This window comes from Nelumbo nucifera, chromosome 1, assembly GCF_055504915.1.
Source record: "Nelumbo nucifera cultivar China Antique chromosome 1, China Antique-T2T, whole genome shotgun sequence".
Taxonomy (NCBI): Eukaryota; Viridiplantae; Streptophyta; class Magnoliopsida; order Proteales; family Nelumbonaceae; genus Nelumbo; species Nelumbo nucifera.
Window position 1 is genome coordinate 180,777,025 of NC_142649.1, and position 19,498 is coordinate 180,796,522.

Below are 19,498 nucleotides of genomic sequence, written 5' to 3' on the forward strand. Positions count from 1 at the left end.
ACCTTTTTATCATCATTCATCAAGACTCACAATCCGATGCATAAAATGTTTCTATTCATTCATCTCCTGCTGGCACGTTCAGAGGGATCGGTTTAAGTTTCAATTACCTTTTCAATCATGGCCTGACCCGATACACCCCCTCTAAGGGCGTATCGGGAAAGTCCCAATACGGGCCGATACATAATGGTATTTTAAACCTTGATCTACTTTTGCATTCCAGATCTCGCGCCAAATAGCCAATACCTAAAAGAGGACCCATAGGAACAACAAGCTCCTTGTAGCTGCTCTTTTCTATACCGGAATCGTCACCAATGCTCTTGCCTCCTGCATTGGAGCTCTTACGGGTACACACTAGCAGCAGAGATATGAGGGACATGCCATCGTCGAGTGATGGATCCGAAAAACCCCCCACTGCCTCCGTCTCCGAGGTTTTCACGTTGAGGAGATAGAGTTCCCAAAGCAACTTTGATGTGTCAATGGCAGTTTTGGTGAGATTGGGTATATAATCTTTAGGAATGGTTTGTCAACTCCATGTTGGGGTCCATCTCTAAAACGATAATGAGGTTATTTGGGACCGGTGCATTTGATGACCGTTCCGTTTCTGTGATGTGCCATACACGCTACATCAGCAAATAAATGGAATCGGTAAAAAATGGTATTTGGTAGGTGATGTAACTGTTTCTGGCTACGTATGTTTTTTTTGGTTAAGTACCTTATTATCCCGTTTGTTCCTAGGTGGCCGATGACTCAGAGGCTGAAGTGGAGTTCCCTGGTGTCGCGCAATCCGGTTACTCCCTGCAGAAGATGATCTGTTCATCTTTGTAGATGGCGGACCTGGTCGATCTGTAAGAACTGAATCAGAGAACCCGAGGGTGTTTACCCGGCGAGGTCACTCCGATGGCTAAGCCAGCACTTAGTCGCGAGTTGAGAATGATATTAGAGAATGAGAGAGCTAGAGAGCAGGGGTTACCATCTCTTTTTTCTTCCCTTCGCCCTTGGGGGGTGAGACCTTTATATACTGGAGTCCTCGTGGGTTTGGTGGAGCAGTTCCTAGATTCCCGCTGTGATGGATCCTGTTTTCGTGTTAGATGGGTGATAAAGCCACCAACCGGTAAGGTTGCCCATTTCCACCTAAATCGGGGAGTGGGTGAGCTAATATAGCCGTTACAAGTCACAATCCCGTAAAATGCGGGTTACGGTGGTGAGCTCCTCGGGGTTGTCATGCGGTGGTCAGTTTGACTAGGAAGCGAGTTGTCTGTAAGGTGCCGGGCTGCATGATGGCGAGCTGCCTAGTGGCAAGCTGCCTGTGAAGTGCTACATGGTGGCAAGTTGCCTAGTGGCAAGCTACCTGTAAGTGTTGCATGGTGGCAAGCTGCCTAGTGGCGAGCTGCCTAGTGGCGAGTTGCCTGTAAGTGCTGCATTGTCTGGGTGTCGAACTGCACCTAGTTGTCACGAGGTGCCAGGTGTCACGATATTATTGGAGGCCAAATCCGCCCTCATCATTTGCCCCCCACTCCCGAGCTGAAAGTAACTCGGCGAAGGAAGTAGATTTCTCCTTTTGGCCCATAATTCGACGAGCTCGTAAGCTGCTGATTCAATTTCTTAGGCTCTGGGAGCTGCTTGGAAGCGAGCTACCCGTAAGGTGCCAAGGGCTCTGCCAGTTCAGTACTTTAGCCCTTAGGCTCTGGGAGCGACTTATAGTCCACTCTCCTTGACTTTGTCTATGCCGAAGAGGCGATTGCATCTTAAGTGCCCATGCCAAGGAGGCGACTGGGACTAGCTCGCCCATGCCGAGGAGGCAATTGGGACTTAGGTGCCCATGCCGAAGAGGCGACTGGGACTTAGCTTGCCCATGCCCTAGAGGCGACTGGGACTTAGGTGCTCATGTCGAAGAGGCGACTAGGTCTTAAGTGTCCATGCCAAGGAGGCAACTGGGACTTGTGAAGTGTCGAGCTGCCTGTGAGGTGCCAGGCTGACCAAGTATTGAGCTGCTTGTGAGGTGCCGAGCTGCCTGTGAGGTGTCGAGCTGACTAGGTATCGAGCTGCCTGTGAGGTGCCGAGCTGACCAGGTGCTGAGCTGCCTGTGAGGTGTCGGGCTGACCAGGTGTCGAGCTGCCTGTGAGGTGTCGAGCTGACCAGGTGTCGAGCTACCTGTGAGATGTCGAGCTGACCAGGTGCCGAGCTGCCTGTGAGGTGTCAAGCTGACCAGGTGCCAAGCTACTTGTGAGGTGTCGAGCTGACCAAGTGCCGAGCTGACCAAGTGTCGAGCTGCCTGTAAGGTGCCGGGCTGACCAGGTGCCGATCTACCTGTGAGGTGCCGAGCTGGATTGATGAGCTTCATTGCTCTTTAGGGACCTGCAAGGGACTAAATGTTAGAGGACCCGAGGTGGCTAACCCAGTGAGGTCGTTCCGGTGCTTAAGTCAGTACTCTCACAGTAGACTGCGAGCTAAAAATCACAAAGTCTGAGAGCTAGAACTTGTTTATTTACTTCTGGGGTTGGTGCCTTTATATAAGCATTGTTTGGCATGGTTTTCACGCACCATATCTGAGATTTCTACGAGGTCATCTAAGTGGTTCGAGACTCCTGGAGTGTTTGGCACATGGGCTAACTTCCAAGGATCGTGAGAGTGTTTGGATATGTATGCCAAATTCGTCGGCGAGCACGTCTTGCAAGTCACCAGGTCGGCGCATGTGCTACGTCGCCAGGTCGCGCCTGGGCCAGGCCCCCAGGTCACGCTAGGGCCGGGCCGCCAGGCCACTGGGTGGGCGCCTTAGAGCTATGACTACGCTGCATCTGCCTCGTAATGTGAGAGCTTCAGTTTCTTTGAGTTCATAAAAAATGGAAACTATGAAGTGAGAGCTTCAGTTTCTAAAAAGCGAGGGCTTAGCTTTCTGGGAGAAGAGGACTTAACTTTTTGTAGGATGAGAACTTAGCTTTTTGTAGAATAAGAACTTAGCTTTTTGTAGCGTATTCCCACAGACAGCGCCAATTGATGTTGCCGTTTCTGGCTATGTATCTTTTTTTTGGCTAAGTACCTCATCATCCCGTCTGTTTCCAGGTGGCCGATGACTCAGAGGCTGAAGTGGAGATCCCTGGTGTCGCACAACCCGGTTGCTCCCTACAAGAGATGATCTGCTCATCTTTGTAGACAATGGACCTGGTTGATCTGCAAGAACTGAATCAGAGAATCCAGGGGTGTTTACCCAGCGATGTCACTCCAATGGCTAAGTCAACACTTAGTCGCGAGCTGAGAATGATATTAGAGAATGAGAGAGCTAGAGAGTAGGGGTTACCATCTCTTTTTTCTTCCCTTCACCTCTGGGGGTGAGGCCTTTATATACTGGAGTCCTCGTGGGTTTGGTGGAGCAGTTCCTGGATTTCTGCTGTGATGGGTCATGTTTTCGTGTTAGGTGGGTGATAAAGCCACCAACCGGTAAGGTTGCCCATTTCCGCCTAAATCGGGGAGTGGGTGAGCTAATATAGCCGTTACAAGTCACAATCCCGTAAAATGCGGGTTACGGTGGTGAGCTCCTCGGGGTTGTCATGCGGTGGTCAGTCTGACTAGGAAGCGAGCTGCCTATAAGGTGTCGGGCTGCATGATGGCGAGCTACCTAGTGGCGAGTTGCCTGTGAAGTGCTACATGGTGGCAAGCTACCTGTAAGTGTTGCATGGTGGTGAGCTGCCTAGTGGCGAGCTGCTTGTAAGTGCTGCATGGTGGCGAGCTACCTGTAAGTGATGCATGGTGGCGAGCTGCCTGTAAGTGTTGCATTGTCTAGGTGTCGAGCTGCACCTAGTTGTCAAGAGGCTACACCTAGTTGTCACGAGGTGCCAGGTGTCACGATATTATTGGAGGGCCAAATCCGCCCTCATCAATAGCCTTGTTTTAAAAAAAAAATGTTTTTGTAATAATTAGCTTTAGGATTCGAGAAAGGAGGAGTTTCTTGAAATGCCAAATTTTTGTTTCTTGAATCACCTAGTTGATCTTGAATCATTATGGTGACATGGTACATTGAAATTTAAAAAACGCTAACTACTTTTTGAGATGCCATACATTTGTCATTATAACTATGAGATTTTTGGACTGCAATCCCCCTCATAAATTTTTTTGCAGCCCCCTCCTAGTCTGTTAGTAGCCCCCCTATAAACCACATCTTGCCCATGAATTTGGCATCAATCTACAGGCAAATCATACAACTGCCATTATAAATATGAGATTTTTGGACTGCAATCCCCCTCATAAATTTTTTTTTGCAGCCCCCTCTTAGTCTATTAGTAGCCCCCCTATAAACCACATCCTGCCCGTGAATTTGGCATCAATCTACGGGCAGGATTCAGTCCACCCCTAGGAAATCCTAGCTTCACCTAGGGGTGGACTGAATCATAAAAACCCCTATATTATAATATTAAGCCAAATCACTTTAAACATTCAGTTAGCCTACATCCCATTTTTTTTTGTGTGTTTCTTAAAAAAAAAAAACATATGAGATGAATCACTTGTGAAATGGAATGGTCGTGAAATGCACAGGTCCCAAACAACCTCAATGCGCCCCGATACACCGATAGGGGCGCATCGGGCGAATTGATACACATTTTTATTTCTTTTTTTAATTTTTTTTTCAAAACCGGTTCAAGGGGGCCGGTTTAGGGCTCCTCCACCCCCTGAACTGGTCAAACCCCCGATACACCCACTATAGGGGCATATCGGAAGGGTCTCAGAACGATAAATATCGACCAATACGGGCCAATATGTGTCAATACTTTGAACCTTGGTTCAACCCATTCGTCCCCCCACTGTTGCCCTTGCTAGCCACTTGTATTTTTTAAGAAATAGTGTAACTAATTAAGCGTGCTTCAATCTCTTCAGACTTGCAAAAGAAAACTTTTTTCTGCAGGGGTAGGGGTGCAAATGGATCAAATCATGATCCAATCTGATCCTATTTGGTCGAGTTCGGATCACCCCTATTCAGATCTTCAGATCGGATAATAGGATCCTATTAGAAATCAGATCAGATTCGGATCACCCCTATTTGATCCAAGAAGATCCAATCTAATATATATTATATATTTATAAATATATATAATACATATATATATATATTATTTCTTTATTTATAATATATTTTTTATATTATATTTTTATAAATTTGTTATATTATTTATTTTTTATAAAAAGCATGTATATATATGATGAAAATAATTAAAAAATACTTGTATCTTTTTTTTGCTTTATTTAAATTAGTATATTTACTTTTCTTTTAATAATTTATTAATTAGAAAAGAAACAAGTCAGATTGGATCAAATCTAAATATCCAACTTACTGATAGGATTCAAATTCAAATCGAGTCCTATCTAATCCGATCGGATCTTTGGGTCGGATCAGATTCAACATGAACAGTGTCAGATCATATTTGAATATACACTAATTCGAATCCGATCCAAACCGTTTGCATCCCTATGCGGTGCTTCTGTTTGTATACTTATATCTAGAATGCAAATTCTTTGTAGCCCACTTCTGAATATTAGTAGAAGTACATGTTTATGGTGGTATCAAGCTCTATCCAAAAATTGTAGCCCGCTTTTAGGGTTTCTCTCCTCTTAAGATGATGGAGTTTGAACTGGGTTCCTCAGTTTTCGAACAGAGTCGATGAGTTTAGGGATGGGAGTTTGAAGGGAGAGGATAAAAATTGAAAGGAGGTGTTTGTCTAGTTTTACAGGGTTATTTAAGTAATTTTGTATATAAAATAATTTATAAAAAAGTAAAGTCAATATTAAAAAAAAAGGTAAAATACTTAAACCTCCCCTGACATTTTTAAAATGTACTTAAACCTCCCCTTACCTTTGAAAGTTGCGAAGACCTCCCCTCACTTTTGGTGTAAAAGCTGCTTACTGACCCCTTTTGTTAGTTACACGTTAAAAAATTTAATAGAAATAGATATTTATTGCTCAATTTTTTGTAAAATACCCAAAATACCCATGAATCATGTTTGGGTAAAATACTTAAACCTCCCTTAACGTTTCTGATAAGTACTTAAACCTCCCCTCACCTTTAAACGTTGCAAAGACCTCCCTTGACGAGTAGACCCAGGTACTAAGCAAATAGTTAAGTTGCCTATATAAACAATAACAAAACAAGGTATGATCTGTTCTAGACTTAAGTACAATCTATATATACGTTTTACTCGCCCTGTTTCCTATATAAACAATAATAGATCAAGAAAAATCAAGAATTTAAAAAAAACAAACACAAAAAGCTTAGGTTAATAATTATTCAATGCATGAAAAAAAACTACCTCTAAAAACTTAAAAAAAAAATTAAACTCAAAAAATTGTGTGAAATCACCTTCAACAAGTAGGTATTCTTTGTTTGCACACAGGGTTTTTTGTAGAATCCTTGAGAATATTGAGTTGGACTGCAGAACTGGAAAAGAAGAACTAAGTGGGAATTATTTCACGTGATGGCAGAATAATCCTAGAAGGGTAATTTTGGTAAGGTAGTCACTAGTTTGGGAATTTTTCACTCTCCATCCACTAGAATTAATACAAAGGGTCAATAAACAACTTTTAAACCAAAAGTGAGGAGAGGTCTTTGCAACTGTTAAAGGTGAGGAGAGGTTTAACTACATTTCAAAAACGTTAATGGAGGCATAAATATTTTTTAATGCATCAATCTAACGTTTTTGGTCTTTTGTCGAATTTTTCAAGGTATTTGTTAGAATGAAATTATTATAGGGAAGATTTGTATGATCGTCAGAAACTCCAGGAAAGGTTTTATATCTGACAATTACATCAGATGTTTCTCAATTTACTTCTGCCGGGCCGGGCCGGAATTTTTTTTCCGGCCATTAAGAGGGTCGTCCAAATTATCTGGTCCCTGAGACACGAGATTTCGTGGGCTCTCAACTTGGACTCGTTCCGATTCCATACATGTGACTGACACATGTTTCTAATTATAAAAACAACGATAGATTTTAATACAGGGGAGAATCGCAAATGCAAGAAACAAGCATTACGTGCAGCCATGAACATGAAGGGAATCGTAGAGGGCATATTCTCCACAAAAGGTCCTCCAATAATAACAAAAGCGAATTGGGCCGTCCACTAATACGGCTATAGTGGTGTCAAGTGAAGTAAGACTTTGAAGAAATGGTGGAGATGAAAGAACATTTGTTGCATTATGAATGAAAAATAGGGTCAGATATTTCTTTACTTTTGATGCAGAGACAGACAGAGAGAGAAGGAAAAGAAAAGACCCAGATTTCCACGTATGTATATAGTAAAAGTTCTAAACCCTAATGAACCATCTTTTATTTGCAAAAAGCAATCACACATCTCTTTTTATTGGTCTGGACCTTTCTAGATAAGTTTGGAGTTATGTGTATATATATATATATATATATATATATATATTCAAATCTAATAAAGATAAGCATCTTAAGTGGGATCATGGGAAGCATCACTCCAACTTATATGTTTCTTACATGTTTATATATGTTTGTGTATGTATATGTGTATAGATAATGTCATATGAATTCTTTAATTGAGGGAATTGGAATTACATCATTACCATCATCATCATCTAAGCCTTGCTTCAATAATATGAAGTCCGCTATATGAATCTTAGTATGCCATTATATTTTATTTAGGGGGCTTTTGTTCTGAGATTTTGAGAGGGGGAAAGTTAGTTAATGGAATTTTGATTTCTATTCACCAAGAACCCCCCATATTCGTTTTTTAGATTTATGTGGGGACAAGGGAAAGTTTATTTTCTTAGGTATCGCTTACCCAGATAAGTGATACCCATCCCCTAGGTGTGTAAATAACTTTTCCATCTAGAGGGAAAATTGTCAACACTTGAATGGGACAAAAATGCCCCTTTTAATAATGAATTTTTATGGCTAAAATGGTCATTGCATTATTTACCTAAGAAATAAAAGAGCATGGGTAAATGCATTTAATCGGGTAAATGTTTCCCAGCAAAAACTTACCCAGATAATTTGCATTTACCCGGATAAATAATTTACTGAAAAGTGAACGAGGCCTTAATGCCATATCCATTGTTAATTATGAGTACTTAAACGCTTCTTATTATTTTGACACATTTTTTTTGTCTACCTCATGTACTTGTAGTCCCTTTAACTGAGTCGGGATCTCCTCCTCATAAAAAACTATTCAAACACATTCTAACATGCACACATGATCAAACCAACTCCCTTAACTTGCAACAGATCTCTTATAAGTGCTGCCAATGGTCTTCTATATACATGACCAAACCATCTTAGTCTACTTTTTCTAGTTTTAAATTGAGGCATCATATCCTAATTGGTTTTATTTATTAATGTTATTTCACTTTCTTAGTTGATGTTGAGTCACCATGTTGGTATTTTTGGTTTAAGCATTAACCCATCAAAATGAAGACATGCACTATCAAAGTGATTTAGCTGACTGATGATTTTGATAAATGAGATAACATTATGGTTGCATTTGATTGTATATATGAAGGTGAAAAATAGATTATGAACTCCATGGAAATTGGTACCAAAAAGGAAATAAATTCTTTCTTCTTAATTTGTCTAGTGTTCCACGATGAATCTCTGAAAATTAAAAAATAAAAAATAAAATAATGTTCTTTTCCAAAACTTACTCTTCTTAGTTTTTTATATTTAACATGTAAATAAACTTTGTAAAATAGCTTCCTTAGGGGAATTGTTGAATTTTCATTCATTTTGGAAGATTGTCTAAGTTTCAAACATTCCTTTGGGAAATGATAGTGCAGCAATATGTTTTTCTTTTTTTTTGTTAAAAATGGTGATTACATGAGCCCCACCTTGTTTAATAAGGTGTCTTTGTTTCTCTGTGAAATGGATATATATAACTTTTTTTTTTTTTTAAAGTTCAGCTATATATTATTTCTACCCCCTACTCCTAAATTGTTTCAACCTAAATGGCAAGGAAAATTATAGATTACATTGCAAAGTAAAAGAAAACCATCATCATCATATAAGACTTATCTCAACTGGATCAGCTACATCATCTATGCCTTATGACATTTTGTTTAGTGACATATCCATTGTAAAGGATAGAAAATATAGGCCAAGTATTTCATCCTGAAAATAATTATACCGTTAATGGAAAAGTTTCACCAAATCATCACTTGTTTTGGTAATGCCACATCATATGTAGAAATATACTCTTTGGCAACATTGTTTCCTTTAATGAAGATAAAAGGTGGGGTCCAAATCACCAAACCATTTTTTCTTTGCCAAACCAAACAAGATGAGATTTTGTTTTTTGCTTCTCTGGGTTAGGCACATGGTCAGGACTCAGAACTCATGAGTTTGGGACACAAAAATCTAAAAGGAATGTCGGTCTCTATGCTACTGAGATTGATGATTGATAAAAAATAATAGAAAAAGAACATTGGGGGCCACCATTAGGCAATTGGTTGTCTCTTGTCTACTTGAAAGTGGACTATCTAATGATAAATGGGCCAATGCAATTCTTCAATGGCACAATCGAGCAAAATTGAGAACTTCATCTATATCATATTATATGGGGTCCTCTCACCTAAACACTTTCACAGGCTCTGACAAAATCTCTATTAACCCTCTTTTCCCCTAATATGTATGGTTAGAAAGCTCTCCCTTTCCTATATCCCTCTTCACTCTCGCTTGGGCTGGTTGAATTGGATTTAAGGCCAACCTAAGCCCAACCCTAAGATATAGATCTTGGGCCTGTTACCAGCCCATCTTGAGGTTTAAGCCCAAAGCCCAAGTTTGCCAACCCCTGCCCAACCAGAACTGCACTTAAAAAGTTAACATAACTAAACCCTGGTGTTAGCTTTTGGTTGGCTGGTCATTATTCTACCATCAGAAACGAGAAACCCCATCATAATCTTATTAACACAAAATAATGGCAATCAAAATCCCTCTTTTCTTTTCTTTAATTCCTTTTGAATGCAACAGTGTGTGGTTTTTAAAATAAATATATTTACACGTCATGCAAGAAATATATGGTGTGGGTCCATCCAAAATATGGACTGAATAAATTTTAGTTGAAATTAAAAATATATGCAAAGTGGCGCTGGTCTCTACCTAACTTTTAAATTATTAATCAATTAAATCTAATTTAGTTTCTCAATTCAAATAAAAAGGCCCATCACAAAGTCGTTCTGGTGTTGGTCTCGTTATTTTAGATAAAGTGGGATGCTTAATTATAAATCAAACCTACTTTACTGTGTTAAATCAAATACAGAACAGCCTAAATTCATAAGACTTGTAAAAATAGTGGCTTTTGAACAAAATATGTGCATATAATTTCTCATTAAATGGTTTGTAATGGAAGGCCTTTACTACGATTTTAATAATAAAGTAAAATTGTATATAAGGAAAGAAAGTTTTAATTTTTCTGTTTTCTTCGTTTTCTTCAACTTTTGCATTTATTTTAATATCAAATATTATTATCTTTTATTTCACTTTTTTTATATTTTGTTATTACTTAAATGCCATGATACATGGTTGAATGATCTTTTGTAACTTTTTTCTTAAAATCATCTTCTCTAATCTTAACAACACTAGTTATTTATTAACTGGTATATACTTAAGTTCTGCTTTGGCTCACAAGAATTGGGGTCTGGAATCAAAACCAAAATGACCCATTCTGATTTCATCCATTTGTAGGATTTTAATCCTCATTCATAATGGAATGACATTTCAGTCTCCCTCGTTCTCATTGGGAGTCATGCATGTTTTATAAAATCCAATATCCCAATCCCAATTCCTGTCTAACCAAACAAATATAGGTGATTCTAATTTCGAGTTCCAGAAGACGTCAATTCCGATTTCCACCTCTTCTTTCAATGTAATTGGGAGACAGCTATCTGGTTCTCTTCATCCATGGGGTTTTGGGTTAGTGATGAAAATTTCACGCTGACTCAATGGTCAGGGGAATGAGCTAAGATTGATAATGGTTTCTCCCGTACGTGGCTTTTCTTCTGGCTAGCGGTGCTATCTTCCTTTGGCATCATATGTGGAAGGCAAGATGCAAGGTATCGGTATCGATTGAAAATCTCCATTATGAGGAGTTAACTTTGGCTGTTGGCCCCCAATAACCACCTGTTGTTGAGAGGATTTTAGGCCCAGACACTTTTACCAATTCATGCCCATATTTGTGATTATGGTTAAAAAGAAATAAGGAGAAATTACTATTTTACCTCATTTTATGGCAACGTGGCATTGCCAAAAATATTCTCAACAACAAAGGCTATCGGCCCCAACAATCAAAGTTTTTCCCATTATGAGATTCCTAAAGTGGTAGCCGGAGGTCCAAATTTCTGAGATCAGTTATAGAATCCAAATGCCAGGTATTAACCAGGCCTCTTCTTTTAACAGGGACAATGCAAGTGCCCGTTGGACCAGACCCCTAAGAGGGCTTTTTTAAAATTAACTTTGATGAAGCCTCGAATATTCATGCGTCAGGTATAGGAGTTATAATCCGTGATTGTTTTGGTGGCTTCTCCTCTTCACTTCCCCCCCAATGTCAGCTTTGGAAGTGGAGTCTCGAGGGCTTTTGGAAGGTTTAACTTTTGTTTGGAATTGGGTATCACTTTGGTGGCAAATTTAACATATAATTGTGATTGCAGAGCTCTTTTTCATTATTTCTCTCACAATTCCGTGAAAATTCATTCCTCGTTAGGGATGCTCATGGTTTAGTTAATCGAACTATTGGTTTTTTTTGTAATTGAATTGGTATTATCGGTTTTGAAAAATCGGTAGCTGAAACCGAATCAAAACCAATCGATTAACTAATTGACCGGTTTAGTTAACCATCGATTTGGTTCGTCAGTTTTTCGGTTTTTTATTTTTATAATATATAATAAAAATATATATATATATATATATATATTTATATATATATATATATATAATATCGATTAACTGCTGGTTTTTTATATTGGTTAACCAAAACCGAATTGGTACCTTCGGTTTTTTCTAAATATTGAATCAAAACCAAACCGACCAATTCGATTAATCAATTCCTCGTAGCTAACAAGGCTGGTCATATTCTTGCTAAGTTTGGCTTAAAATTCTTAAGGCTCATACCTAATCGGCATGCCCTGCTGAGTTCTTTTTAATGAAATTTGCCTAAGTGGGCTTCAAAAAAAAAAAAAGAACCCTTACTCGTTTTCCATAACCTCTTAAATAAGTTTATATTAAAATCCATGCAATGTTTATTATTAGGTTGAAGAAAAACCCCTTTCTCTTTGTGATCAAATCGTTGTTTTTCCTAGGTAAATGATGATCTGCAGTTTTTCTTTTTATTTTTTTTCCAGTGCAACAAATTTAAATTTAATATATATATATATATATATATTGTACTTTTTTAAATGTATTAATTTGTTTTAATTAATTACATTCAAATATTAAAATATTTAAACAATTATCATTTATAAATATTAACATTATATCACATCATTAGAATATATTAGTTCAAATTTTATGGCCTAGACGTGAAGCCAAGGCAAATATCGACGTTATGTAGTAAAGATAATTCCCCAACCTCCATTAAACAAAATAATAATAACGCTTTCTGTTTTTATTTATTCTTGTTTTTAAAAAGAAGAAATGTCTAGGGGGCACCGGCACCCTGTTTTCCTTGCAAACCATCTTCAAGTAAACATGTCGCATATGTGATAAACAAGGTGGAAATTGATACGGTGGTCCTGAGGACCATGACACTTGAGAGTTGAGACCCCGTGACTCTGATCCGCTGTACCCTCGGATATACGATCACAAACTAACCTCCATTTTTTATACCAATCACTTGGTCTAGTACCGTGTAAGTACCGGTGAGCTATTCGTAGTCGTCAGATTGGAATTCAATGACATAATATCTCGACTTCGTAAATTGGTATTCGAAGAAAAATCGAGTCTCCTTCTTTTTCAAACTTGATAGAAGATCTGGAACCAACGGCTGTGATATTCTATATACGATCAAAAGCCGTTGACGCAGAGATCTTTTGATGACGTCACCTTCCGGAAATTAGTGCTGGGCGTCACGTTAAGATGGTGGTGGGACTGAAAACCATGTACAGATTTTTTTAGCGGTTTGGTGTTTGGGCCTGACAAAAAATAAATAAAAAACCGCCGGTGTTGAAGTTAAAAGTCTGAAGAAGGCCACGAAATCGGGCCCACCGTCTCGAATAAAAATAGAATAATAATATTCAGAAAACATGCATGTGGGGCCCGCAGCAGGCGCACCACGGACGGTGACGGGCCGCTGCCTGCGTGGAAATCTGGTGTCACTGCTGAGCTGGCAGAGCGTAGCGTTTCACCCCGTCGTATCGCCACACTACGAAGGCTCGGGCTTCAAGTGCGTGCCCCCGACCATCCAACCGTCCATCGGACGGTCCTCCGAACCCCCACCCTTAGCTTAACCTGCGCCCCTTTTTTCTTTCCATATTTATTTTGTTAACATGCTCTCTTTCTCTTTGTTCTTATTTCCCCAGCCTTTGCTTCAATCTGTCTTCCTATCCGAAGTCGCAAAACCCTAGTTTGCTTATCTCCTGCTGTTCGATGTCGAGGGGTCATCCGTTTAACTGAAAGCGGGGAATTCTACGGTTTTAAGCCAAGGTACTAATTTTATCCATTTTTTGTGTTGATTGTTCAGCGTTTCCTCTCTGAGATCTCAATTTTCTCATTCCGTCAGTGTTTTTGTGGGAAAATCTGTTTCTGTGATTTTTGATCTTGTGAAGATTGTTTGGTTCTGTTGAACCTGCGTAGGTTCAAGCTCGTGTGACTCTTGATTCCTTCATTTATTTTCAAAACTTGAATTCTGTATCGGTTACTTGCTTGTTTGATTTAGTAACATAACATGCTGGTAATTTATTTGTGGTCCAAAGCTTTCTAGTTAAATTTCTGGATAAAGATTGTGTAATTGTGATATGATTTTACTTGAGAAATAGGTCCTGCTTCCATGTCTGATCCAGTTTTAAAGCTGGTTACAGAAATTCACGACGCTTAAGGCTTTTTGAGTTTTTAGGTATAAAATTATGAAAGCTTGTCAAGAAAGTAGGTTCTCTCTTATATGCCAGGAAATTTCCCCTCGGGAAAGGAGTTACTTTTTCTCTCTCCAATTATCTCTTCTTTTTGCCTTCTTTTCTTTCTTCTTTGGTAAGGACGTACTTATCTGCTTCTGTTTTCTCTCCCCCCCCCCCCCCCCCCCCCCCCCCCCCCTCTCTCTCTGTAGAGTGTGGGGTCTTGTTATTTTTTTTTGGTCCTTTTCGGATTTAATAGTCAAGCTGTGCTACCTTCCATGCTTCTGGCGCCATAGCGACGAGTCTGTAAAATTTGTTGGTAAGTCATGTTCTTGTGTTTATTTCGTTTTTGTCACCATATTACGAAATAACGGATTCATCCACTGCTATTTAATTATTGCGTATTTTTTCGCAAGCTTTTCAATGTCAGCCAGCTTTGCGTAGCTTTTCCAGTTTGTTTACATCTGGGTCGTCACCTGTTCTGCTTCCCTGGTTTCATCACCAAAAAGCGATTTGTAATGCCACATCTATTTCATCTTTCAGCAAGATCAGTTATTTTGGTGTTTGGAATAGAACTTTTGAGATTGTTTTGGCTGCTTCTTTTTTTCTGCATCTGAAATTTTCATCCCTTAAGTCTAGACCTCCTTACATGTGTGTATATATTATATTGTCTGGCATTTTTTTTTTGAGACGGCCAGATGGGTTTCTTGCAACTTGTTTACTTCAATATGTTGCTATTTGGTTCCAAATGTGTTTTCTTCTGATCTTGTCAGTAAGAAGGTAACTAGATCTGAATAGAGTTCCTTGGTTAAAATCATAATAATGAATATTATCTTCGTTTAATGCCTCTATTGTATGGCTTGCTAGCCCTGCAAGCATGGAAATGTAATCATACAGATGGGTGGCTATATCTTGGAAAGTAAAGCCCAAAAATCAGATGGAAAACAACAGACATCCCCCCCCCCCACACACCCATAAGATTGTTTTCTCTGGCCATCAAGTGTTTTTCCTGGCTCTGAAGGAAATCTATCTCGTCATCTTTTCTTCTTCCTTTTTCCCCTTGGTAACCTTGGTTTGATGCCCATGGACCCCATTTTTTGGCAATTACATCAGTGCCGTGGGATGTCATAAGATTGATTTGAAAGATATGTTTTGTTGGTTTCTTTGAGGAGTGAAGGAATTACTTAATCTGTTACCCTCCTTTTTTTCTTGGAACTGAATAATCTGTAAGCTTTGCTAATAGGTCTCAGATGTCAGGGTGCAAATCGCATAAGCAATTTATAGTTTCTAGTTTCTACCTTACATCAAGCTCAGGTCTGTGTCCCCTGAAGAAATGCTCAAACCAAGCCCAACCAAGTTGCACTCTTACTTGACCCTATTGGAACTGATGTGTCTCTTGGGATAATTTTGGTTGTTTGAGCTTTCTTCTTAAGTAACTTCTATCATTCAATAGCACTAGGAGGCTATGAAGATCCTATGCATATTCCATGTCTATGGTGTACATCACAGGTTGGGTTTACCTACTGTCTGCATGTAATTTGGATATTCATCCTTAAACAGATAAATAATGAAAGCAAGAATTAATATCTTCTTGTTATGAGTCGCACTGACCTTAATTTAAACGGTATTAATGGAATGCTCTTTTTTGTGATTTAATTTCTTAATAGTTGTCAAAATCTTTCACTTTGCAATATGATTCATGATTCAATTCTGAAAAATCTTGTGATTTTTGTTTAAGACTTGTGTTTTTATTCATGAAACTTACCTTATGAGTTATATGATTCATGCGATTCAAATCAATTCAGTCAGGATCTGGTTCTTACTTCTTAGTCATTCCTTTGTTTACATTTTTGCTAGGGGCTTTGTGTTGAACCCTTGTTATAATCAAATTTATTATGTTATTTTAGACCTTTTTTACCAAAAAACACCTTTAGAAACCATATCAAATATATTTTTCGCCATGTATAGGTTTAAGATCCATTATGTGTAGGTTAATTTTTTTGGTATAAATATTTAGGTTAATTAACTTCAAGTTAAACTTGGTTTAACAATCTTACATTGATGCGTGTAGTAAGCTCTCTATTTTATCAAGTGCATATATGGTGCATATGGATTAAAAATGGGTAAATATTTTTCTATATATAGTTAGGTTTTTGGTTCATGTATGTGTAAGTTGTTGAAAATTTTGTACAAAACAGAAACAATCCTATGATTTACATTACAATATACAATTCAACTCAAGTTAATCTTACTCCACCATTTATATTACCATTATAATTTTCAAAACATTTAACTACTGGGGTTGGAGCAATCTTAGTGACAATGCACCAGAACAAAGCCTTCACTGTGGTCTGATTAGGATAAAAGGTTCTAGTTTTCTTATCTTTTGATGTAAGCATGCCTTGGGTTGAAAGATCATGTAAATTGTTGTCAATGAGTTTTTCCCGTCTAATTGTCCACTTGTTTTATTGGTCTTATTTTCCTTTTCTTTTCAAAATTCTGTTTCATATTTGGATTCAATGCCTGTACCATGCTATTTCTCTAATCACACAATTTCTCCTGGAACAGGATGATTGGTTGCAATGATGCCTGTATGAAGTATAGAAGTTCTTGTGGATTTGTCTTCATCTGCTATTACTGATTGATCCAAGTGTTTCCTTAGACTCTCACAAAATGGATCGTTGTGACACATCAGGGTTTGTCAGTGGGGGGGTGGAATGAACTCTTTTGCACACCTCTAACACTAACCGTTCAAAAAAAAAACAAAAAAACAAACTTTTCTCATTGTCCTTCTTTTGTCCCCGGAAGTCAGGCAGGCTGCTTTTTTCTTCATAATATTGAGATTCAGTTTGGTGAAGAGGATCTTTGTTTTTTTTTTTTTTCGGAAAAAAAGAGTACATGGATCCCAGGTTTCAAAACTTGGGTTTCTTTGATCCTAACCCTTCTCCTAATGCATTTGAGAATCTGAGCAAAGTCATACAAGTTGGAGAAGTTAGGGCTGATTGTTGCACAGATACCACCTTAAGGCTTGATTCCGCTGGTGCTTCTTTTCCTCACTTTTTGACATCAAAAGGAATTAAAAGGAAGTGGAGTATGATTGATGGGTCAATGGGCCTAAGAGATGGCTCATCTCTAGTTCTTGGGCTAGGCCATCCATCAAGTTCTTCAGACAGTAAGGGAAGTTCGGCAACTGCATGCACAACCATGTCTTCAGCCAAAGAAACTGAGGAGGAGTCTTCAATGGACATTGCCTTGGATTTTGTTCTGCACTTGGGGAATGAGAAGTCACCTAGCCCTAAGAAGCCTGCCATTGTTACTCCAAAGGAGCTGGAAGTGAGACCCAAGTTTGACCTCGAACTAAGTCTCTCAACTGGACCTGCTGAGTCAGATATAACAAGTGTCACACTCAACTCAACTCTTCAGAACAATTTAGAAATGCCAATGATGGTTAGCATGAACCCACAGTTGGATGAAGGATCAACATCTTCCTGCGATAAAATGAAGGATTCTATGTTTTTGTTGTGCACACTACCAAACACCATGCCTGGCTTTGTTCTTAACCAAATACCTGGCAAAGCAGATCCAGGATCCATCATTCAAGATCTCTCATCAAACATGGCAGCCACACCAAAAATATCAGCCACCTGTACTTCCGGGGTAACTCAGCCAAAGCAGCATCAGCAACAACACCGCAGCACTAGTGCAAAGACATGCCAGTTCAAAGGATGTTCAAAGGGAGCCAGGGGTGCTTCTGGCCTTTGTATTGCCCACGGAGGTGGTCGGAGGTGCCAGAAAGTTGGTTGCAACAAGGGAGCAGAAGGTCGTACTGTGTACTGCAAGGCCCATGGTGGTGGTCGTCGTTGCCAATTCCTTGGGTGCACGAAGAGTGCCGAAGGCCGAACAGATTACTGTATTGCACATGGGGGTGGCCGGCGATGTAGTCATGAGGGTTGCATCCGAGCTGCAAGAGGGAAGTCTGGCTTGTGTATCCGACATGGAGGTGGCAAGAGGTGCCAGAAGGAGAACTGCACAAAGAGTGCAGAAGGACTCTCTGGCCTTTGCATCTCTCATGGAGGTGGCCGTCGTTGTCAGTTTCCAGCATGCACTAAAGGGGCTCAAGGGAGCACAGTGTTTTGCAAGGCACATGGTGGAGGCAAGAGGTGCACAGTTATAGGGTGCACAAAAGGTGCAGAAGGAAGCACACCCTTCTGCAAGGGCCATGGTGGGGGGAAAAGGTGCTCATTTCAAGGAGGTGGAGTCTGCCCAAAGAGTGTCCATGGAGGTACGCGTTTCTGTGTTGCACATGGAGGTGGAAAGAGATGTGCTGTACCAGAGTGCACCAAGAGTGCTAGGGGACGGACAGATTACTGTGTCCGCCATGGAGGGGGCAGGAGGTGCAAATTTGAAGGATGTGGGAAGAGTGCCCAAGGGAGCACCGACTTCTGCAAAGCACATGGTGGGGGGAAGAGGTGCTCTTGGGGGCAGCTGGGGTCAGAGTTTGGAGGCCAAGCAGCCCCTTGTGATCGGTTTGCAAGGGGAAAAACTGGACTCTGTGCTGCCCATAATGCCTTGGTGCAAGACAGGCGGGTGCATGGAGGTGGCACATTGGCACCTAAAGTTGAAGATCCAAAACTTTGCAAACCTGAGAAGATGAAACAGGTTGTTACTTCTGATGACATGAATGTTGATCTCAGGAAGTTAGATAGCAGTGAAGGGAACCTTACAGGTTGGAATGCTATCTATTCAAAAGGATACGGACATCCAGCAATATCACTGCAGCTGCCTTCACAAGTTAGTCATCCAATTCTGAAAGTAAGCGCACCACCAGGTCCAGTTTCTCTTCCTGAAGGTAGGGTGCATGGGGGTAGTCTGATGGCGATGCTGGCAGGAAATACAAGTATAGACCCAAACACTGAGACTCAAGTTCTTGGTGGCTCATCCAAAGCCGGGATGTCTTGTATCATGCCTCACAGCTGGGTGTAAGCTTTTGATAAACCAAGAAGGTTACCAATCTCTCCCTTCTCGTTTCTGATTTGGTATTTGATAGAGCTTGTGCTTGTTTGGGTCCTGTGTTTTTAGTGTTGCATTTACAGATGAGAAAAATGGAAGTTTCTCAGTCATTTGATTTGTGTACGGTGATAATGGTCTAAACCTTGAAGTATTTGTTTGACACCCTTGTGAAGCCAAGGGGAAAAGCGTAGGCATTGTCTAGTCTTTTTATTAGAATTGGTAAGGTTGTCTCCTGTAAATATCTATAATATTTTATGTGCAGTCGTGTGAATATATCGCGTTAGCTTAATTCCGTCGATGCTGTTTTACTGTGTTTACTGGGATTGATTACTTTATCTAAGATTTTCCTGTCGAGTTAGATTCTATCTTTTTTAACATTTTCTACATGGTGATGGTGTAGCAAAAGTGAACTCTAATACAGAGATGGTTGGCTACAGTTTTAGGATGATCCTA

At 39.7% G+C, this 19,498-nt stretch overlaps 1 protein-coding gene across 2 annotated transcripts; it reads left to right on the plus strand.

Annotated features, from left to right (window-relative positions):
- The first annotated feature begins 13,457 nt into the window (after positions 1-13,457).
- On the plus strand, positions 13,458-19,362 carry LOC104600276 (WRKY transcription factor). Of its 2 annotated transcripts, XM_088895479.1 has the most exons (3): positions 13,464-13,631; positions 14,248-14,354; positions 16,604-19,362. In XM_088895479.1, the coding sequence occupies exon 3, from the start codon at positions 16,934-16,936 to the stop codon at positions 19,016-19,018; it is 2,085 nt and encodes a 694-aa protein (XP_088751605.1). In that variant the 5' UTR covers positions 13,464-13,631; positions 14,248-14,354; positions 16,604-16,933; the 3' UTR covers positions 19,019-19,362. The 2 variants fall into 2 exon arrangements, with proteins under 2 accessions (XP_010261439.1, XP_088751605.1); XM_010263137.3 differs by lacking the exon at positions 14,248-14,354 and having other exon boundaries at positions 13,458-13,631.
- Positions 19,363-19,498: the final 136 nt, after the last annotated feature.

Bases quoted from the DNA above. Each gene is read 5' to 3' on its own strand.
- LOC104600276 (XM_010263137.3), top strand. From the start codon at position 16,934: ATGGATCCCAGGTTTCAAAACTTGGGTTTCTTTGATCCTAACCCTTCT.